This window comes from Anabrus simplex, chromosome 2, assembly GCF_040414725.1.
Source record: "Anabrus simplex isolate iqAnaSimp1 chromosome 2, ASM4041472v1, whole genome shotgun sequence".
Taxonomy (NCBI): domain Eukaryota; kingdom Metazoa; phylum Arthropoda; class Insecta; order Orthoptera; family Tettigoniidae; genus Anabrus; species Anabrus simplex.
Window position 1 is genome coordinate 1,118,729,173 of NC_090266.1, and position 23,536 is coordinate 1,118,752,708.

Genomic DNA, 23,536 nt, shown 5'->3' on the forward strand with positions numbered 1-23,536 from the left:
TCGGCAGCCCTGGTTTCCAATTTTCACCCCAGGCAAATGCTGGAATTGTATCTTAAATAAGGCACGGCCACTTCCTTCCCACTCCTAGCCCTTTCCTATCCCATCGTCGCCGTAAGACATATCTTCATCGGTGCGACGAAAAGCAACTTGCAAATAAAAGTCCTCATCTCCTCGGACGACACGAACAGTGATACAGGTGGTACGTAATCCGCTGGAGAGTACAGACTGGTGTACTGGAGCGGTGTCAGATGCCTCACTAAATCACGGAGCGTCGTCCCTACTTCATGAGTGAATTCGAAATTTACCAATCCCCGGATATCGAAGAACAGCCACAGTCTGTCATATACACCTGGACCAGGAACGGTGCGTCATTAAGGGCCGAGAGGGTCCGGCGTACCCAGGGCCGTTAGGCCATATCGCAAAAAGTTGTTTTATTAATGTCTTTACTTAGTCATTATTCACAGCTTGTTGAAGTTAAGATTTTATACAAAAAATATGTTTACCTGGTTTCAGTTGTCTGGTGTTCCAAGTAAGCCTACAAGTGTGTTAGTGAGTTCTGTCCAAATGAAGTTAATTGAATTATTCGACAAAACAGGCCTTCTATTCACAAGCAGTACTTACCGGAAATCAAGCATTTCAACACGAAGGTGACAGAAAAATTTGCTTCATCCAAGCAGAGGAGAGGGAGAATATATTTATAAATAAAGAGCCATGTGAGTACACTTTTTAATGTGAGAACTATTTATTAACATTTGTTTCAAATGTTTTGTTGTGTGGAATGATGATAATAGCAGCATTGGCAACAATAAATGTCAAATATAAAACAATGTTTAACTTAATATGCAATAAATATAATATCATCTGGCTCACCCTAAAATTTTAATCATTGGCTATACTCTACGCAGGCAATGCAGAGAATTTGCCCAGCTGAAGTTCGATTAATTTTTGACCCCACTGGTATTATTTCTTTTTTTTACCTTCCAGACACAAACTGTCAAAGGACTGTGCACAAATTATGAATGTGAACGATAAGCAACAATGGAAACCACCAGAGTGAGCCCATGGGACTGGGATATTATAGTGATAGTCCGTTATCATATAAAACATGGTAAATTTTTCCGCATTATATCTATTTCAACGAATGAAGGATTATTTTTTCAAATAAATAAATAAATAAATAAATAAATACATAAAATTAACTTTAGAGACAAGTTCCTCTGCACAGTGAAGCAACAGAAACTGTGGTGTAGACGAGAAGACTAGAGACGTCGGAGGAGTGGCATCAGTAGCCGTGAAAGGAGTATCTTTCCCCTGCAACAGAAGAATAGAAAACAATTACATGTGAGCAGGCGGGTAATTATTGCGGCGGAGGGGGTGAGGAGCAAGATTACCATGAAAACAGGCATGTGAAATAAGGAACAACTATTAACGCAAGTATTCCTATATAATAAAAATATTCACTAAAAAACACAGAAAAATAGAGCTCGTTTCTCAAACACATTTTTGAACGAGTCTTTTGTACGGAGTTTTCAATAATATTCACAACATGGGCGCTCGTAGAATCTTTCCCGGGGGGGGGGGGTATTAACAATTTTCTTTAATATAAAAACCAATATAACATCAGCAACATTAAATAGTTTACAGAAATTTCCGGTTATAAAAGATGCTAGATGACTGCCAGTATGTTCAGTTAATGAAATAATCTGGTATGATATTAAACAATTGAACATCAACCTTTTTAGAATTCCAGGGGGGAAGCATCCCCGTTTCCCCCCTTGCGGGCGCCCATGATTCACAAGTAAGCAGAAAAATACAACTTGAGTCATAAATAATTATTTTGAAGGAATGTTTTATGTACGAAGCTATCAAAAATAATCACAAGTAAAAAACAAGAAATTGCTTCATAAATACATTTTCTAAATAAATGGCCTATTACTCTGTATTATTTCATTATACGAAATGTGAAAAGCTCTACCACCAGATGTACCGCATGAACAGTCCCCATTGGGAAATGTAGTTCTCTGAAGGAATGCCGCTTTCTAATCTCATTTCTTGATATGAATCAATCTACCATCTTGTCCTGATTTAACTCCTTAGCAGCCTCAGAATACTACCAAACTTCACCTTTTAAGGGGACTGAACATCTAGGAGGAGAATTTTTGGTGGGGCAAAATAGGCACTCTGCCCCACTAAGATCAATTTTTTTTCGGGGGGGGGGGGGCAGGGAGAGAAAACGCCTTGCCTCCCCCCTCCCTCCCCCAAGGCCAGCGCCACTGTATGTGAGGTAGCACTGCCTGTACATCTTCAGCGTGAAATACGCCTCATTAAAATCTGAGTATCCCCATGCTTCTCCTTCCATCAGTGTCGGAGTCCAGTCCTCTCTAATCGCATATGGTCTAACCGCTGAAGACGGTTCATCGAGATCATTCCTAACAGCCGTGATCTCCTCAGTGAAAGTAGCCTACCCTCTTGCTATTGTATCCACCTCTTTGTTCCAGGTACTACATCTACTGTATGTCGGTTTCAGCCAGCTGATGAATACCATATCTTGTTTCCACCTAACTTTCATTCCCGTACAAATTAGTGTAAGGATAATTTCATCCGAGAGTTCACAGAACGGTTGATCACAACCTTGTTGCGCCAGACGACAAATATTAACACTTTTTTGCGCTAATTAAATGGTAACATGTACCCAAAAACAGCAGAGTTTAGTAAGGAGACGCTCCTACAATTAGTTTTACGTCGCACAGACACAGATAGGTCTTATGACGACGATGGGATAGGAAGTGGGAAGGAAGCGGCCGTGGCCTTATACAGCCCCAGCATTCGCCTGGTGTGAAAAAGGGAAACCACGGAAAACCATCCTCAGGGCTGCCGACAGCGGGGTTCGAACCCACTATCCCCGCATTCAAGCTCACAGCTACGCTTCCCTAGCCGCACAGCCAACTTGGCCGGTAGGAGAAGCCTCTTGTGACTGGGACTTCACATTTCTGAAATTTCAAAATTGTTTTCTTTTTTCGTGCATTCGCATGTGCGCAGGTGTGAACTTGGCGGACTCTACTTCACTACCGGGTATTTTCATCACAAACCCCCAATCCTCAACCCAACTTGGCCGGGAATCAAATCCAAGGCCCTCTGCAACGCCGACCATTCAGACAAGGGGACGTACAAAATTATATATTCACCAAGAAACATAACATTTCAACGCATCTAGCACAGTTTTCACACCAAGGCATTTCCCTCAAAATCACAGCACATCATTATTCAAATGTATCTCTAATTTTCATTTTCCACTGTCTTTAGGCACAAAGAAAGCCTTAGCGTTTGTGCTGCAAAATAACAAACATGGTTCTTCGAGAGCGTTATATTTTGTGAGACTTTGTCACAGTGCTAATGGCAGTCCACAGTGTTCGAGGGGCATTGCCAGATGTAGCCGCTGTAATGAATGCCTGATCGATCTAACGTTTGCAAACAAAAGAAGCAGGACATCGGACCACATACACTGACTGAGAGAGCAAATGCAACACCAAGAAGCAGTGGTCAGAACTTTATGCTAATTGCAGGGTAGACTGACATCACTGAGGTATGCTCATGATGTGAAATGCGCCGCTGTGCTGCGCACGTAGCGAACGATAAATGGGACACGGCGTTGGCGAATGGCCCACTTCGTACCGTGATTTCTCAGCCGACAGTCATTGTAGAACGTGTTGTCGCGTGCCACAGGACACGTGTATAGCTAAGAATGCCAGGCCGCCGTCAACGGAGGCATTTCCAGCAGACAGACGACTTTACGAGTGGTATGGTGATCGGGCTGAGAAGGGCAGGTTGGTCGCTTCGTCAAATCGCAGCCGATACCCATAGGGATGTGTCCACGGTGCAGCGCCTGTGGCGAAGATGGTTGGCGCAGGGACATGTGGCACGTGCGAGGGGTCCAGGCGCAGCCCGAGTGACGTCAGCACGCGAGGATCGGCGCATCCGCCGCCAAGCGGTGGCAGCCCCGCACGCCACGTCAACCGCCATTCTTCAGCATGTGCAAGACACCCTGGCTGTTCCAATATCGACCAGAACAATTTCCCGTCGATTGGTTGAAGGAGGCCTGCACTCCCGGCGTCCGCTCAGAAGACTACCATTGACTCCACAGCATAGACGTGCACGCCTGGCATGGTGCCGGGCTAGAGCGACTTGGATGAGGGAATGGCGGAACGTCGTGTTCTCCGATGAGTCACGCTTCTGTTCTGTCAGTCATAGTCACCGCAGACGAGTGTGGCGTCGGCGTGGAGAAAGGTCAAATCCGGCAGTAACTGTGGAGCGCCCTACCGCTAGACAACGCGGCATCATGGTTTGGGGCGCTATTGCGTATGATTCCACGTCACCTCTAGTGCGTATTCAAGGCACGTTAAATGCCCACCGCTACGTGCAGCATGTGCTGCGGCCGGTGGCACTTCCGTACCTTCAGGGGCTGCCCAATGCTCTGTTTCAGCAGGATAATGCCCGCCCACACACTGCTCGCATCTCCCAACAGGCTCTACGAGGTGTACAGATGCTTCCGTGGCCAGCGTACTCTCCGGATCTCTCACCAATCGAACACGTGTGGGATCTCATTGGACGCCGTTTGCAAACTCTGCCCCAGCCTTGTACGGACGACCAACTGTGGCAAATGGTTGACAGAGAATGGAGAACCATCCCTCAGGACACCATCCGCACTCTTATTGACTCTGTACCTCGACGTGTTTCTGCGTGCATCGCCGCTCGCGGTGGTCCTACATCCTACTGAGTCGATGCCGTGGGCATTGTGTAACCTGCATATCGGTTTGAAATAAACATCAATTATTCGTCCGTGCCGTCTCTGTTTTTTCCCCAACTTTCATCCCTTTCGAACCAATCCTCCTTGGTGTTGCATTTGCTCTGTCAGTCAGTGTAAATGTCACGTTGCTATAATCTCTGATGGCAGACATAGTAATCAGAAACGCCGAAAACCTGCAGAAAGAAAGAAAAAATGTGGATCAAGGGAGTCTGTGGTAGAGATGGGAATATAAACTTCAAAATTTTGAAGAAACATATGTTTAGGGCAAGACTACAAGGGTTGAGAGCTCATATTAGGGGCCAAGTACTGGTGGTGTCCAATGGTAAATGGACTCGAAAGTGGGGAGTGTCGAAACTTTTGTCTGTGGAGGATAATTTAAATAAGAACTAAACGAGTAGGGACGGCCAGGGCACTCTTGACATAAGGAGCGGAGCACCGAGTACGAGATGTAGCGGCGGAGATGACGGGCAGGATGAAATGGAAGAGGAGGGTCTGATGCAGGAAGCAGTGATAGAGAAGAGAGTGGATGAAAGACAGGCAATAGAAAGCAGCGCTGGAGAAGACGGACATGGTGGAAAGGAAAGGTCAAATGGAAGCAGTGAGCTATGTGATCATAGGAGGGCGTCGAGATCGGAGGAGATCAGTGAGATGATTGTAAAGGTAATCAGTGAAGTGCAGAGGAAGAAAAATCACAAGAAATGGCAAGTGGACACACGCATAGTGAAAATAATGGTTTGAGGGAGGAAGCAACAGTAAGAGGTACTATGATTAAAGGGAGAAGCATGAGTTTAAAGGAACTATGGTGCAAGAGAGGTAAACATGATGAAGGCATAGTAACGAGAAGTAAAAAGTCAAGTAGTATTAGAAAGTAAGCTAGGTAATAATGAAAGGCGATACGAGGAGGCGGTAGAGTTCGTGTATTAATTGTATGTGATCTAATAGTGAGGAACTCACTTAATTGTAATTTAATGGGGAGTTCGGATGGGTGTAATTGATTTGTTATGGATAAGGGGTAGATTTGGTGATATGCGAGAGTGATTTTGCTAAATGGTGGTGTGTGTATGTCAGTTGTACATGTTTAGAGAGATGATGAACGTGATTATGAATGGTATATGTTTGGTAAGAGGTAATTGTATTGAAATGTCTATATGATATTCACCAGTCTCCACCGCACCGTGATCACGGCGGGGAGGTCCCACTAGCCATTATACAGTTATCCTTTTGTTAATCTTCAGGCCCCAGCCAGCAATCAGCACCTCCGGAGGGATCAATTATCATTTATACCAATTTACTACTACCTTCGTGAGTAGCCTTGCGAACCTTTGGCAAATCTTCAGGCTCCAGCCAGCAGTTTTCACTGCAGGGGGAGCAATTACCTGTCTACACCAAACCCCTACCATATTCGCGAGCAGCCTCGTGAATCTCTGGTAATCGTCTAACAGCGGGTGAATACCACGACCCTACGCGCAGTGATCACTGTGGGGAGGGCCCACTATTCCATTAACTTACCTTATAGTTAATTTAATTTGTTGTTTTGGTTATTCGAGTACTCTTATCTATTATTATGCTTATTATTACCACATTAATATTTTATCTAGAGTATAGTTGAGGATGTTCGCCTAGGTTGGGCAATGTTATTTCTCTCCATTAAAGATCACTAAGGTAGGAAATACTGTAGATCCGGAGGGAAATAATAATTACAAATAAATAAATAAAACTTTAAAGAACTATTGCGGGACGAAATTCCGACACCCTAGCGTCTGTTAAGAACGGACAGACGTTAAACAACTTGGATTATTAATAACTCTGGACTCGAACGTTTCCGGACTACGGTTCCTTATCTCAAATTGATCCATTTGCCGCCCTCCATCACCCCTGAAAGTTTGTGTAACATCATCAAGGATACACTCTGTAGGACGGTTGTACCTTTCAGCGTCCAGTCTGCAAGCATCGGTGAATAATCTTCTATTTGCAACTAGCATTGTCCCTACTTACCTCCTCTTCTGGGTGAACTATCCCAACAGCAACTTCGTCCATTAACTTCATTCCTAACACTGAAGTTCTACTGCTCGACATGTTAGCCACCTCCAACGTATGAACAAGGTATTCTTCACTCCCCTACAGTACAATCGACCAGAAAATAGACCAATGAAAGGATTTGTTTCATTGTACATCCAGATTTGATTTCTCTCACTATATTAGCATCCTGAAATAATCCACCTGTTCCAGCTTTTCGTTAGAACTCCTTCCCTCCGATACGACTGTGTCCAGCAACTCACACACCAGCACCAAGTTCCTTGCCACTCGCCCTGCCGTACATGGGCTGCACCTGGCTAAAAATAGCCATACGAAATTAATTATTACCGGGCAAGTTGGCCGTGCGGTTAGGGGCGCGCAGATGTGAGCTTGCATCCGGGAGATAGTGGGTTCGAATCCCACTGTCGGCAGCCCTGAAGATGGTTTTCCGTGGTTTCCCATTTTCACACCAGGCAAATGTTGGGGCTGTACCTTAATTAAGGCCACGGCTGCTTCCTTCCAACTCCTAGCCCTTTCCTGACCCATTGTTGCCATAAGACCTATCTGTGTCGTTGCGACGTAAAGCAACTTGTAAGGAAAAATTAATTAATTATAATCTGAGAAATGCTGAACAGTATTCATAGCCTTTTTTTCAAGCATCTATAGTCACCCTTGAGTAAACAGCTTACAACAGTTTGAACCAACGATGAACTATAAGGTGGAACGATCATAGCTTGGTTGTCAGCATAAATACCTTGCTGACCTTCTCTATGTATGCGGAGCATAGTCTTCGTGGTTCTCTGGCCACGGTCATGAAAACCAAGGACGTCTGTACGCTGCTCACGTGCATTCCAAAATCTGCAGGACATTTGTCTTGAATGGGCTCCGCGAGCCAGTAGCTTGTTTTGTTTCTAAAATGCCAATAAACACTTTTCTTGTAAATCCCACACTACTCCGCTCCTGCTGCAGAATATCACATCGTGTAAAGGCAACAAATAAGAACATATAGATCGCACATTTAAATACGTTTCTGTGAAGGAATTCTGTAGTAAATTTCTTTTCTGCTTTCCTGTAAAATATTGATAACAAAGGTAGTTTTATCCCCAGGAGTATCCCTAATAAAGTAGTATTTTCTTTTTCAGGAGCAGATACAATGAAATTCTCTATTTCCAGTACCAAAATGTATTTATTTAGTTGAACACATTTCATTATTTATTGTTAATGACTGCAAATGTAATTGCGACAATTTTAGGGTATAACTTTCTTAATTAAATTTTCCACTATCTGTGGATAATGAAAGTGGCAGAGTAAAATAGTGAGCATATAATAGCATAAACTGTTAACTGTAGCGCTGCTTCGTGATATACATACATATTGTACCAGGAACGCACAGTACATGACACATTTTTTTAAGAGCAATGTCATTTAATTGTCACGCGCGCTAAGAAATACAAGCTCGATATGTAATGTTAAATTTGCCAGAACGAGCCAGCGTGAGCGCAAACAGCTGCGAATGACGTAGGTACAGGAGCGAGGTAGACTACCCGCCCAGCAATCATTCTCGCTACTTTGATGTCTATTACCTCTAGCTTACCGGGCGAGTTGGCCGTGCGGTTAGGGTCGCGCAGCTCTGAGCTTGCATCTGGGAGATAGTGGGTTCGAACCCCACTGTCGGCAGCCCTGAAGATGGTTTTCCGTGGTTTCATCTTTTCACACCAGGCAAATGCTAGGGCCGGACCTTAATTAAGGCCACGGCCGTTTGCTTCCCACTCCTAAGCCTTTACTCTCCCATTGTCGCCATGAGACCTATCTGTGTCTGTGCGACGTAAAGCAGATAGCAAAAACTTCTAGCTTATGAATAAGATATCCTGAGTTCACCCAGCTTTCACTCCCGTGAAGCGAAGTTGGTCTGAAAACAGATCAATGTATAGATAGTTTCGTCCGCGTGCTGACTTCCTTCTTATAAAATGCTGTTGATCGCAACTACACGCTCACTGCATTGCCTTCACTGCACCTTGATTCAATCTCACTTACTTTTACTACCATCCTGGGAGAATACATATTCTATATACTTGAAATTATCTACCCGTTCCAGTTTCGTATCCCCGGTCTGACATTCCATTCTCTTGGACTTCTTACCTAAAAGCAAAGCAAAGTCATCTCAGTACAGGCCATGAAGGCCCTAGGAGTGGTGGAAGGTAAAGGCTTCCACTATTCGTTACCTCGGCACTTGATGGGGTAGAGTGGTTAGCTCTACGCTCGGCCGCCTTCATCTCCAGGAATTAACCTAGTACTCATTTTGGTGTAGGCTGAGCATGCCTTTACCGCCTCGTTGAGCCAGCCCCTGAACATTTTACCTACTGACATCAATTTAGACTTGAGACAGCTAATTTTCATACCCTAATCATTGCAGGTATTTTCATGTTCTAGGATATTAGACTGCAGGCTTTCGGACTAACCTGCCACTAAGACCAAGTCGTCAGCATAGGCCAAACTGTTTAGTACATTTACACCTCCCTGAATCCCTCCCTGCCACATGATACATTTCAGCAGATGGTCCATGTAAACTATGAACATTGAAGGTGAAACCCATATAAGTAGGCTATCTTGAACCAAGAACTCATTCTACCATCAATTCCCACTACAGCCTAATTATCAACATGAATGCCTTTGATTGATTTCAATTACCTACTCTTAATCCCATAGTCCCCAAGTGCGGCGAACACATTTCCCCTCGGTACTCTGTCATAGGCTATCTCTTCTCTACATCTATGAAATATAAACATAACTGTCTGTTTCTCTCGTAGCATTTCTTCAATTACCCGGCGCATACTGAAAATCTAAGACGCCTGGAACCACACTGGTTTTCATCCAACTTACTGTCAACCACTGATCGCACCCTCCCTTCCAAGATGCCTAATCTGGTATACTGAGCAATAAGATATCTCGATAGTTGTTGCAATCCTTCCTGTTCCCTTGCTTATAGACAGGTGCAATTACTGCTTTTGTCCGATCAGAAGGTACCTTACTAACATTCCATGCTAATCTTATTATTCTACTAGCAATTACCCGCGGCTTCGCTCGCGTCGATTTCGTAATTTGATCAAAGTAATCGTTCCTCGGCATTGTACTAAGACATTATCTGAAATTTCCTAAAGTATAAAAACTCACCCAAAAATTGAGTTTCATTTACCCCAGAAATTCTTTGTAAACCATGTGTCTGGTGTTACCTTTTGGGGCTAAGACGACTATGCGACATAGAAGGCTTGCATCCGGGAGATAGTGGGTTCAAATCACACTGTTGGCAGCCCTGAAGAAGGTTTTCCGTGGTTTCCGATTTTCACACCAGGCAAATGCGGGGCTGTACCTTAATTAAACCCACAGCCATTTCCTTCCAATTCCTATGCCTTTTCTTTCCCATCGTCGCCATAAGACCTATCTGTGTCGGTGCGACGTAAAGCCACTAGCAATAATAATAAGCGACATAGAACTGTACATGTGAGAAACAGTCTTCTCTCAAGTCGAAAAAATTAATACATTCTCCAAATCCCAGAGTAACGGCCGAGAGGATGCGTCGTGCTGAACACATGGCCCCCCGTAATCTGCAGGCCTTCGGGCTGAGCAGCGGTCGCTGGGCAGGCCAAGGCCCTTTCAAGGGCCTTAAGTGCCGTGGTTTTTTTCCTTAAGTGGATTTTCCAAAGACAAAAGATTACGTGTTCCTTTACATTGAAAGAAAATTCCAAATACAAATTTTCATGTGTTTCAGTTTTTGAGATATAAGTATCCTCATGGAAAGGATTCAACTCCTTTTTCACTCCACCCCCGCCCGTTAAGTTGGTTTCCCCCACCCAAAAAATGCATGTTTCTTTCTTTTTAAAGGAGATTCCAAATACCAATTCCCACGTCCGTAGCCTTCAGTTTTGGGACATGTTTGTCCAGAAAAAGAATTCAAAATTTTTACTTACTTTCACACTCCCCACTCAAGTGAATTTTCCAAAAAAAAAACAGTACCCGTTTGTTTATTACAAATAGTAATTATCCACGAGTGTAACATATTCAGTTTGTGATATATTTGTATCCTCGTAAAAGGAATTCATCTCCGTTTTCATACCCCCTCCTCCCCTACCAAGTTGATTCCCCACCGAATGCGTGTTTCTTCATTTTTAAATGAGATTCCAAATACCAGTTTTCACGTTTGTAACACCTTTAGATTTTTGGTACATATACACTGACTGACAGAGCAAATGCAACACCAAGAAGGAGTGGTCAGAACTTTATGCCAATTGCAGGGTAGACTGACGTCACTGAGGTATGCTCATGATATGAAATGCGCCGCTGTGCTGCGCACGTAGCGAACGATAAATGGGACACGGCGTTGGCGAATGGCCCACTTCGTACCGTGATTTCTCAGCCGACAGTCATTGTAGAACGTGTTGTCGTGTGCCACAGGACACGTGTATAGCTAAGAATGCCAGGCCGCCGTCAACGGAGGCATTTCCAGCAGACAGACGACTTTACGAGGGGTATGATGATCGGGCTGAGAAGGGCAGGTTGGTCGCTTCGTCAAATAGCAGCCGATACCCATAGGGATGTGTCCACGGTGCAGCGCCTGTGGCGAAGATGGTTGGCGCAGGGACATGTGGCACGTGCGAGGGGTCCAGGCGCAGCCCGAGTGACGTCAGCACGCGAGGATCGGCGCATCCGCCGCCAAGCGGTGGCAGCCCCGCACGCCACGTCAACCGCCATTCTTCAGCATGTGCAAGACACCCTGGCTGTTCCAATATCGACCAGAACAATTTCCCGTCGATTGGTTGAAGGAGGCCTGCACTCCCGGCGTCCGCTCAGAAGACTACCATTGACTCCACAGCATAGACGTGCACGCCTGGCATGGTGCCGGGCTAGAGCGACTTGGATGAGGGAATGGCGGAACGTCGTGTTCTCCGATGAGTCACGCTTCTGTTCTGTCAGTGATAGTCACCGCAGACGAGTGTGGCGTCGGCGTGGAGAAAGGTCAAATCCGGCAGTAACTGTGGAGCGCCCTAACGCTAGACAACGCGGCATCATGGTTTGGGGCGCTATTGCGTATGATTCCACGTCACCTCTAGTGCGTATTCAAGGCACGTTAAATGCCCACCGCTACGTGCAGCATGTGCTGCGGCCGGTGGCACTCCCGTACCTTCAGGGGCTGCCCAATGCTCTGTTTCAGCAGGATAATGCCCGCCCACACACTGCTCGCATCTCTCAACAGGCTCTACGAGGTGTACAGATGCTTCCGTGGCCAGCGTACTCTCCGGATCTCTCACCAATCGAACACGTGTGGGATCTCATTGGACGCCGTTTGCAAACTCTGCCCCAGCCTCGTACGGACGACCAACTGTGGCAAATGGTTGACAGAGAATGGAGAACCATCCCTCAGGACACCATCCGCACTCTTATTGACTCTGTACCTCGACGTGTTTCTGCGTGCATCGCCGCTCGCGGTGGTCCTACATCCTACTGAGTCGATGCCGTGCGCACTGTGTAACCTGCATATCGGTTTGAAATAAACATCAATTATTCGTCCGTGCCGTCTCTGTTTTTTCCCCAACTTTCATCCCTTTCGAACCACTCCTTCTTGGTGTTGCATTTGCTCTGTCAGTCAGTGTATATAGATTCTCTTACAAATAATTTAACTATTTTTTTCAATTCTTTCACCCACCCCCTCGCCCGTTAATGTTTTTTTCCGAAAACCAAAGAATACACGTTCTCTTATTTTTAAGGGGGATTCCAAATACCAATTTTCACGTCTGCAACATGTTAAGTTTTTGAGATATACTGTAGATACGGTAATTTTAAAAATTCACCCCCTTTTTCAGTTCCCCTTAAGTTGATTTTCCGAAAATAAATTTATGTTTCTTTACATTTACAGGAAATTCGAAACACCAGTTTCCAAACCTGTAATATGTTACGTGTCTGAGATAATTTGCAGATAGAGTCCTTTAAATATTCACCCCGTTTGTCACTCCTGTTCACCCCCAATTATCGGATTATCCAAAAACACAAAAATATGTGTTTCTTTATTTTCAAAGGAGATTCTAAATTTCAATTTTCATGTCTGTAACATTTTCAGTTTTTGAGATATGTCTCCTCATAAAAGGTGTTCAACCAATTTTTCCCCTTCCCCCTTAATGTGATTTTCCAAAAACGAAGATACACGTGTTTCTTAATTTTTAAGGGAGATTACAAATACCATTTTTTACGTCTGTCAACTTTTAAGTTTTTGAGATATAGATATCCCCATTTTTAAAATTAATCCCCCTTTTCACCCCTTTAACGACGGAATATTAAAAAATCCTACCTTAGAGAGCACCTACATGATAATATGAATGTATCCCCAAAATTTCATTTCTTTATGTCCAGTAGTTTTGGCTCGGCGATGATGAATCAGTCAGCCAGGACAGGTTATTTTATATATATATAGATGAAGCCATCTCATCCCTGCCTTCCCACTACACTTCACTATTCAGGTCTAATGTCATTTATTCCTGCTGCTTTGTGACAATGGAGTTTATTTCACATCCTTTCCACTTCCTCAAGCGTAATTTCACCAACGTCATTATCCTCCTCCTCATGAGCTCAGTTGTTCCCGACCTCACCAGAAAGAGAAGATTTTCAAAAAATTCCTTCCACGCCTCCAGTGATTCTCTAGAATTTATTATGAGTTCACCTGATTTACCCAAAACACTATTCATGTCCTTTTCCCCTCCCTTCCTAAGATTCCTTATTACTGTCCAGAAAGGTTTCCCAGCTGCTTGACCTAGCTTTTCCAGGTTATTGCCCAAAATCTTCCCACGCCTTCTTCTTGGATTGAACAACTATTTGTTTCGCTCTGTTTCTTTCATCTACGTACAATTCCCTATCTGCATCAGTCCTTGCTGGACATGTTTCTGATACTCCTTTACTTTACGCTTACAAGCTGCTCTCGCTTCAACATTCCAGCAAGATGTTCGCTTTTCTTCCATCGTTACACACAGTTGTTCCTAGGCATTCCCTTGCTCTTTCTACTACAGCATCCCTGTATGTCGCTCAATCTCTTCCTCTATCCTGAACCTGATTAGTAACCATTGTTTGGAACTGTCCACGAATCTGTCCAATTTCCTCGTCCAGGATAATTTCTACCCTTATTGGTCTGCAACAGATTTCATTTTCTCTATCCTAGGCCTAGAGATTCTTAGCTCACTATAGATCAGATAGTGGCCCATATCATCCTAAAATCCCCAGAAAATCCGCACATTCCTAACAGATTTCCTGAATTCAAAGTCGGTTAAGATATAGTCTGTTATGAATCTAGTGCCCCTACCCTCCCATGTGTAGCAGTGAATAGCCTTATGCTTGAAGGATGTATTCGTAACTGCTAAACCCATACTAGCACAGAAGTCCAGTAAACGCTCCCCATTCCTATTAGCTTTGATATCTTCCCCACATTTATCAAAGACCCTTTCGTATCTTCAGTTCTATTTCAAACTCTTGCATTGAAATCGCCCGTTAGCACTATTCTATCCTTGCTGTTGACCCTGATTACGATGCCACTCTGTGCTTCATAAAACTTGTCAACTCCATCCTCATCGGCAAGGTCACATGGTGAATACACTGAGACTAGTCTCGTCCTAAATCCTCCAACTGCCAAATCTACTCACATCATTAGCTCATGTACGTGCCTATGTTCCACGAAATAGTATTCTTGATGAACAGTCCTTCCCACACTCTGACCTTCCCTTGTTAAATCCTGTTAAGAAGACTTTATAATCTCCTATATCTTCCTCGTTTTCTGCCCTAACCCGAATATCATGAACTCCTCTTTGCTGACTTTTCCATAAGCCTATTGATATTGATAGCTCCCCATCAAATTCCATTTCGTTCGCCAAGCTGTTTCCATAGACCAACGGTGGTTTGAAGAGTGCTAGCCGCCTGAGCACAAGGAGGGCCATGATTCAGAATATGTCAGAGATGCCCTCTCCCATTCCATAGCAACGGGTATCCCGACTGTCAGGACCACTCAGTCGTTGCCCATGGTTCACGAACTAGGACGTGACTACAGTAACCCACACCAAGAACCATTTCCTGAAAATATGTACAGTACTTGAAATATTTTCGTAATCTGATATATTTTCGAAAGTACGTTAATATTTCTCGATCTAAAGAGGCACTTAACAGATAGTTAAATGTTTACCATAGCTAAACGTAAGCGGGAAAGGTTTGCTCGAATCATCCTGAAGGCCGTGGGGTTGATTCGCCATAATGACGTCTAAATCTTAGAAACGAGGTTTCTACTTCTAGGGGTCCACACAGCCTGCTCTAGGAATGGGTACCTGAATGTATTCTGATTTTCTTTTCATTTTGCAATTTATTTTACGTAGCACTGACACAGACTGGTCTTACGGTGACGATGGGATAGGAATGAGAAGGAAGCGACCGTGACCTTAATTAAGTTACAGCCTCCTGTGGAAATGGGAAACCACGGAAAACCATCCTCACGGCTCCCGACATTGTGGTTCGAGCCCACTCTTTCCAGAATACTAACTCACAGATACGTGATTGAAACCGCGAAACCAACTCGCTTCGCTCTTTCGCTAATCATTAAAGGATAACTTTCCATTATTTGCAAAAAGCTTCACTACTGAAGTGGGCATTTCAAAACGGGTTTCCTGAATTCGGAATCAGTTATAGTGCATATACTCCGTATTCTGTACCTTTGTTTAGGAGTAATTTACGTTGCAAGCTGATCAATAAACCAGCAACAATAGTATTCTTTTGCAAGCTGCTTTACGTCGCATCGACATAGATAGGTCTTATGGCGACGATGGGATAGGAAAGGGCTAGGAGTGGGAAAGAAGCGTCCGTGGCCTTAATTAAGGTACAGCCCCAGCATTTGCCTGGTGTGAAAATGGGAAACTACGGAAAACCATATTCACGGCTGCCGACAGTGGGGCTCGAACCCACAGCTATCGAGCTCGGTCAACTATAGTTTATTTGAAATTCCAGCTGCATAGTGTTAAAACCTCAGTACGTAATTATCATTATTTAATAATAATACTGAACGAGTTCTTTATTAGTGTGCATTTCGGAGATCTTATGTTCGAACGCCTCTATCGACAACCCCAAAGAGAGTTTTCCGTGGTTTCCCATTGTCACACTACGCAAATGGATTATCTTAATTATCATATCGTTCCCAAAGCATCTAACACAATTGGTGCGGCGTTAAAATACTAGGTAATAATAATAATAATAATAATAATAATAATAATAATAATAATAATAATGATAATGTCCGCCTCTGTGGCGTAGTGGCTAGTGTGATGAGCTGCCACCCCCGGAGGCCCGGTTTCGATTCCTGGCTCTGTCACGAAACTTGAAAAGTGGTATGAGGGCTGGAACGGGGTCCACTCAGCCTCGGGAGGTCAACTGAGTAGAGGAGGGTTCGATTCCCTCGTCAGCCATCCTCGAAGTGGTTTTCCGTGGATCCCACTCCCCCTCCAGGCAAATGCCAGGATGGTACCTAACTAAAGGCCACGGCCGCTTCCTTCCCTCTTCCCTCTTTATCCTTTCCAATCTTCCCATCCCCCACAAAGCCCTCGTTCAGCATAGCAGGTGAGACCAGTGGGGGGCTCCTGGCCCTCCTTCCCAGCTGTATCCCTCCGACACAACGTATCACGCTCCAGGATGCTCCCTAGAGGCGATAGACGTGGGATCCCTCGCTGAGTCCGAGGACAAACCAACCCTGGAGGGTAAACAGATTAAGAAAGAATGAATAATTGCTGGTACAAATAAGAGGAGTCCGCCTCTGTGGTGTAGTGGTTAGCGTGATTAGCTGCCACCCCCGGAGGCCCGGGTTTGATTCCCGGCTCTGCCACGAAATTTGAAAAGTGGTACGAGGGCTGGAACGGGGTCCACTCAGCCTCGGGAGGTCAACTGAGTAGAGGTGGGTTCGATTCCCACCTCCGCCATCCTGGAAGTGGTTTTCCGTGGTTTCCCACTTCTCCTCCAGGCGAATGCCGGGATGGTACCTAACTTAAGGCCACGACCGCTTCCTTCCCTCTTCCTTGCCTATCCCTTCCAATCTTCCCATCCCTCCACAAGGCCCCTGTTCAGCATAGCAGGTGAGGCCGCCTGGGCGAGGTACTTGTCATACTCCCCAGTTGTGTCCCCCGACCAAGAGTCTGAAGCTCCAGGACACTGCCCTTGAGGCGGTAGAGGTGGGATGCCTCACTCAGTCCGAGGGAAAAACCGAACCTGGAGGGTAAACAGACGATGATGACGATGACAAATAAGAGGAAAGCACTTGCAGTGCGGAGATAAAGGCTGAGTTACGAATTAAACAGGCAGATGGAGGCTGTTCCTCTACCGACTCTGGTCGTGCAGTTGTTTTAACAAATTGTTTGTCCGACTCGTTGGCTGAATGGTCAGCGTACTGACCTTCAGTTCAGAGGGTCCTGGATTCGATTCCCGGCCGGGTCGGGGATTTTAACCTTCATTGGTTGATTCCAATGGCTCGGGGGCTGGGTGTTTGTGCTGTCCCCAACATCCCTGCAAGTCACACACCACACATAACACTATTCTTCACCACAAGAACACGCAGTTACTTACACATGGCAGATGCCGCCCACCCTCATCGGAGGGTCTGCCTTACAAGGGCTGCACCCGGCTAGAAATAGCCACACGAAATTAGAATAAATTGTTTTATGTCGCACCGACACAGATAGGTCTTATGGCGACGATGGGATAAAAAAGGCCTGGAGTGGGAAGGAAGCGGCCGTAGCCTTAATTAAGGTACAGCCCCAGCATTTGCCCGGTGTGAATATGGGAAACCACGGAAAACCATCTTCAGGGCTGCCGACAGTGGGGTTCGAACCTACTATCTCCCGAATACTGGATACTGGCCGCACTTAAGCGACTGCAGCTATGGAGCTCGGTGGCACAGAGACTTGCAGACTGACCGCTCTAATGATGCATGTATGGTAAGTAAGGCAGTCCTGTCCCCTGAACACAAGAAGGACCCTTTACAGTCATTCGACTCCCAGGATAACTCCGCCGCGTCCCACGGTTTTCAAACTCACACAACGAATGACGCGATTTGTTAACAAATAATGATGGAATCACTCTATTAGTTATTCTGTCCGGCCCTGCGGTGTAGAGGGCAACGCATCCGCTCGTTATCGGGCAGCCTCGGGTTCGATTCCCGGCCGGGTCAGGCATTTTTAATTGTAAATGATTAATATCCCTGGCCTGGGGACTGGGGTTTTGTGTCGTCCTTAACGTTCCGTTCCTCATATTCAACACTTTACACTTCCGCTATTTACAAATTACACGCAGGTGCAGTGGCAAAAGATCTTTCTAGGTCGACGCCCTGAACAAATAGCACTTTCAATATTTTTTCATCATCATCATCATCATCATCTGTTTACCCTCCAGGTTCGGCTTTTTCCTTCGGACTCAGCGAGGGATCCCACCTCTACCGCCTCAAGGGCAGTGTCCTGGAGCTTCAGACTCTTGGTCGGGGATACAACTGGGGAGAATGACCAGTACCTCGCCCAGGCGGCCTCACCTGCTATGCTGAACAGGGGCCTTGTGGAGGGATGGGAAGATTGGAAGGGATAGACAAGGAAGAGGGAAGGAAGCGGCCGTGGCCTTAAGTTAGGTACCATCCCGGCATTCGCCTGGAAGAGAAGTGGGAAACCACAGAAAACCACTTCGAGGATGGCTGAGGTGGGAATTGAACCCACCTCTACTCAGTTGACCTCCCGAGGCTGAGTGGACCCCGTTCCAGCCCTCGTACCACTTTTCAAATTTTCGTGGCAGAGCCGGGAATCCAACCCGGACCTCCGGGGGTGGCAGCTAATCGCGCTAACCACTACATCACAGAGGCGGACTTCAATATTTTAAAAAAAAATGTTATTCTAAACTATTGAAACGCGATCTAGATATGCACGACATGGACATTATAAGTATAGCGAATAGAAACCATGATGATATACAGCAATTCCATGTATAGATGGTTGTTCTGGTTGAAATAACTACATGAATATATCAGTCCGCCTCTGTGGTGTAGTGGCTAGTGTGATTAGCTATCACCCCCGCACGGAATTTGAAAAGTGGTAAGAGGGCTGGAACGGGGTCCACTCTGCCTTGGGAGGTCAACTGAGTAGAGGGGAGTCCGATTCCCACCTCAGCCATCCTCGAAGTGGTTTTCCGTGGTTTCTCACTTCTGTTCCAGGCAAATGGCGGGATGGTACCCAACGTAAGGCCACGGCACTTCCTTCCCTCTTCCTCGTCTTTCCGTTCCAATCTTTCCATCCTCCCACAAGGCTCCTGTTCATCATAGCAGCTGAGGCCGCCTGGGCGAGGTACTGGTCCTCCTTTCCATTCGTATGCCCGACCCCAAGTCTCACGCTCCAGGACATTGCCCTTGAGGCAGAAGAGGTGGGATCTTTCGCTGAATGTGAGGGAAAAACCAACCCTGGAGGGTAAACAGATTAAGAAAGAAAGAAAGAAAGAAAGAAAGAAAGAAAGAAAGAAAGAAAGAAAGAAAGAATATATCACATTTTCATATAGACTATTGTGCCTTTCAGCGTTCAGTCTGCAAGCCTCTGTGAACTATGTGCCTCCAGAATCCTCTCCGTAGCCTCGTTCCGTTCCACACCTCTTGTATTAACCATCGACACCCTGTCTCCCTCCACTTCTCTTGCCCTCTATAGCGGAATCCATTATTTCTCCTCGTCCGTTCGCATCACATAACCCTACCACCTAAGCACAGTTTCATTCATCGAGTTCATTCTTAACTTTTGCATTCATGTCCTCGTTTCGAAAACTCCCCTGCCATTCTTCCCATCCGTTTGTACCAGTAGCGTAGCCAGGATCGGCCGATGGAGGGGGCAGCGGGGTGTGTTGTTACATAGATCACAATGAAGGTACATTTTGTAAAAATTCCATTGGGGTGGAGTTTAACCTCTAGAACCCCCCCACCCCCGCCCCAATCCCCCTTTTGGCCTCGCCATTGGTTTGTACCTTCAATATTTGTCGCTAACTACCTTGTGAAATAAGATAGCAAAGTCGGTCTGACAACAGCTGAGTTACAAGAGTGTATTTATTCTCGGAAATGCGCCTCCCCCCCTCCCCGAGCCATGCTATATCAAGTGTAACCACAGAAGTGTCTCGGTATAACACTGCGATAATACGACCTGGCCAATCATAACGCATTCTCGCAGTGTGTTTGTCTCCACGGCTAAATGGTTAGCGTGTTGTCCTTTGGTCACTGGGGTCCCGGGTTCGATTCCCGGCAGGGTCGGGTATTTTAACCATAATTGGTTAATTCCGCTGGCACGGGGGCTCATCACGACGCGCAGGTCGCCTACGGGTGTCAAAGAACTGCATCTGGCGAACCGAACTTGTCCTCGGACACTCCCGGCACTAAAATCCATACGCCATTTCCATTTCAGTGTGTCTGTGGCCGTGGCCGATTTTATTCCCATAATCCTCTCGCTTTGGTGGTGGTGATGACTAGTTTGTTCATGTTGATCAGTTGATGAGGGCATCTGTGGTCGAATCCATTCTATTTATGCCATTTACACTACATAAGTTTGTCTGATAACCTAAAATAGAAGAATTAAATTGATGAAATTAAATGTCGTATGGCTTTTAGAGTCGGGAGTGTCCGAGGACATGTCCGGCTCGCCAGATGCAGGTCTTTTGATTTGACTCCCGTAGACGGCCTGCGCGTCGTGATGAGGATGAAGAACTGATGATGAAGACGACACATACACCCAAACCCCGTGCCAGCGAAATTAACCAATTATGGTTAAACTTCTCGACTCTGCTGGGAATCGAACCCGCGACTTCTGTGACCAAAGGTCAGCACGCTAACCACTTAGCTATGGAGCCGGACATTAAATTGATCAAAGTTTTTTTTTTTTTTTTGCTAGGGGCTTTACGTCGCACCGACACAGATAGGTCTTATGGCGACCTTGGGATAGGAAAGGCCTAGGAGTTGGAATAAAGCGGCCGTGGCCTTAATTAAGGTACAGCCCCAGCATTTGCCTGGTGTGAAAATGGGAAACCACGGAAAACCATCTTCAGGGCTGCCGATAGTGGGATTCGAACCTACTATCTCCCGGATGCAAGCTCACAGCCGCGCGCCTCTACGCGCACGGCCAACTCGCCCGGTAAATTGATCAAAGTACAATATTTAAAACTCGAATATGAATGATTATTATTATTATTATTATTATTATTATTATTATATTTTTGCGTTTAAGATAGTATGAATGATTTTAGGTTAAGTTACTCAGAAAACCGAGGCAGTGCTTGTATTACTTCACGTTAATAGATATGGAATAATTTCAGGTTAAGTTACTCAGAAATCTGAGTCAGTAAGACACACTGCGAGAATGAGTTGTTATTGGCCAGGTCGTAGTATCGTAGTGCTATACCGAGACGCTTGTCAAACTGCGGCCCAGAAGGTCGACAAGGCTCCTATTAAAACAACCATGGAGCAAACTTGAATGAAGCAAAATAGTATAATTTTGAAATCTACTGCACCTTATTTTCTTGGTCGGCTTGGTGGATGCCTCCTGTTGTGGTTGTGACTCCACGGTGCTAGAACTAGGCTCCGAGGACGTGACGGTCTCTGTAGTTGAGCTGCTGCCGAAGTAATCTCCTCCAAGACCAGATCCTGATCCTAGAAGATGTTCGGGGATCATGACATCGTCCGCAAGGGCAATCAAAGAGAGCAGGGTTTCAGCTGGGGCGACAGCCACTACGACGCCATCAACATGTACACGGTAATTCTCAGTTCCATTCTGTCGCTGATCATATAAGACGTCTTCCTCCACCGGAGCAGAATGGCATAAACCAGACAGCATCGCTACCGCGAGCGCTAAGAAAACACGTGTCGTCATTGCGAAGCTGTATGCGCTACTTGCGAGGCACACGACAGATCAGCTGCTATAGCTCTCGCTCTTCTTTATTCACGTGCAAAAGATCACCCCACTGTTGCCAAGTTTTAATCTTCACCCACTTTGATTTTAAAACACGTGAGAGGCCAACGCACCGGACTGGCCGACAAGAACCACATTCCTACAGCTATCGGACTTCGCCGATGTTCTCCTCCTCAGCTTCCTGTATCTCGCCAGGGCAAAGGGGCATCCACGTACATTGACCTAGGGCAAGCACGAGAATACTTTCCCGGAATATGCAGGTTGTTTGTCCTGCAGGCTCTAATTAGCCCGACTCATAGCTGAGTGGATTCTTGGGTTCGATGCCCAGCCAAACCTAGAAACTCGGAAGAAAGGTGTTCGTCGTTCCCACTACATAAAATTATTTTAAGGAAAGAAAATTAAAATTGTATTTAAATCTTGTCTATTTAAACCAGAGTTCATGATCACTAGAAAAAGTTCCACCGGGCGGGTTGGCCGTGCGGTTAGGGGCGCGCAGCTGTAAGCTTGCATCCGGGAGATAGTGGGGTCGAACCCCACTGTCGGTAGCACTGAAGATGGTTTCCCGCAGTTTCCCATTTTCTCACCAGGCAAATGTTGGGGCTGTACCTTAATTAAGGCAAAGGCAGCTTCCTTCCACTCTGAGCCTTTTCCTGTCCCATCGTCGCCATAAGACCCATCTGTGTCGGTGCGGCGTAAAGCCAATTGTAAAAAAGAATGTTCCTAGTCAGAGGCGTAACGAATGTGCGGGCCCGCCTGCCAAAATAAAAATTCGGGCCCCTTCAAACAAAATGTTTTTTTTTTTTTGCTATTGGCTTTACGTCGCACCGACACAGATATGTCTTATGGCGACGATGGGACAGGAAAGGGCTAGGACTGGGAAGGAAGCGGCCGTGGCCTTAATTAAGGTACAGCCCCAGCATTTGCCTGGTGTGAAAATGGGAAACCACGGAAAACCATCTTCCGGGCTGCCGACAGTGGGGTTCGAACCTACTATCTCCCGAATACTGGATACTGGCCGCACTTAAGCGACTGCAGCTATCGAGCTCGGTAAACAAAATGTAAAAATTATGAACAACTAACATAAGTTTAATTACAAAAGGTAAAACTAATGCCATATATTGTCAAGTTATATGAACAAAGGAATTATTCATTATTGTAAGATTATTAAATGAAAATGAAAATCTACAACCTGTTTTCCAGCCAGTGACGGGGTCAGGGATGGAATGGATAGGAAATGTGCCGGCTGCCGAAGCCTGTCGCACTCCTCTGGGACAATGATTAATGACTGACAGATGAAATGAAATTATAGTGGAGAGTGTTGCTGGAATGAAAGACGACAGGGAAAACCGGAGTACCCAGAGAAAAAACCTGTGCCGCCTCCGCTTTGTCCAGCACAAATCTCACATGGTGTGACCGAGATTTGAACCACGGAACCCAGCGGTGAGAGGCCGACGCGCTGCCGCCTGAGCCACGGAGGCTTAAGACAATGAAACAATAATGGTTAACATTTGACCACAGTAATGGCCGGTTTCACCAAGCTTCGTCCTAATATGCTTGACAGACATCAAATACGACGACCTGTTTCTTTTTGACAATCCGTCAAAACCTTTTACATTTCATCATCACTAGTGAGCTGGAATAGAGTCCGACTCGTTGGCTGAATGGTCAGCGTACTGGCCTTCGGTTCAGAGGATCCCGGGTTCGATTCCCGGCCGGGTCGGGGATTTTGATCGTTTCTGATTAATTC

At 45.6% G+C, this 23,536-nt stretch overlaps 1 protein-coding gene across 1 annotated transcript; it reads right to left on the bottom strand.

The window, feature by feature from the left end:
* Positions 1-746: 746 nt before the first annotated feature.
* On the bottom strand, positions 747-21,740 carry LOC136863328 (uncharacterized). Its single transcript, XM_067139714.2, has 2 exons — positions 21,392-21,740; positions 747-1,311 (listed from the first exon to the last, which is right to left on the bottom strand). Exons 1-2 carry the CDS (start codon positions 21,712-21,714, stop codon positions 1,260-1,262), a joined length of 375 nt encoding a protein of 124 aa, XP_066995815.1. The 5' UTR covers positions 21,715-21,740; the 3' UTR covers positions 747-1,259.
* Between the last annotated feature and the right edge of the window lie 1,796 nt (positions 21,741-23,536).

Coding starts and splice junctions, on each gene's coding strand:
- LOC136863328 (XM_067139714.2), bottom strand. CDS start 21,714: ATGCTGTCTGGTTTATGCCATTCTGCTCCGGTGGAGGAAGACGTCTTA. Junction 1,312..21,391: donor AAGCCGACCAAGAAAATAAG/GTGCAGTAGATT, acceptor CTTCTGTTGCAG/GGGAAAGATACTCCTTTCAC.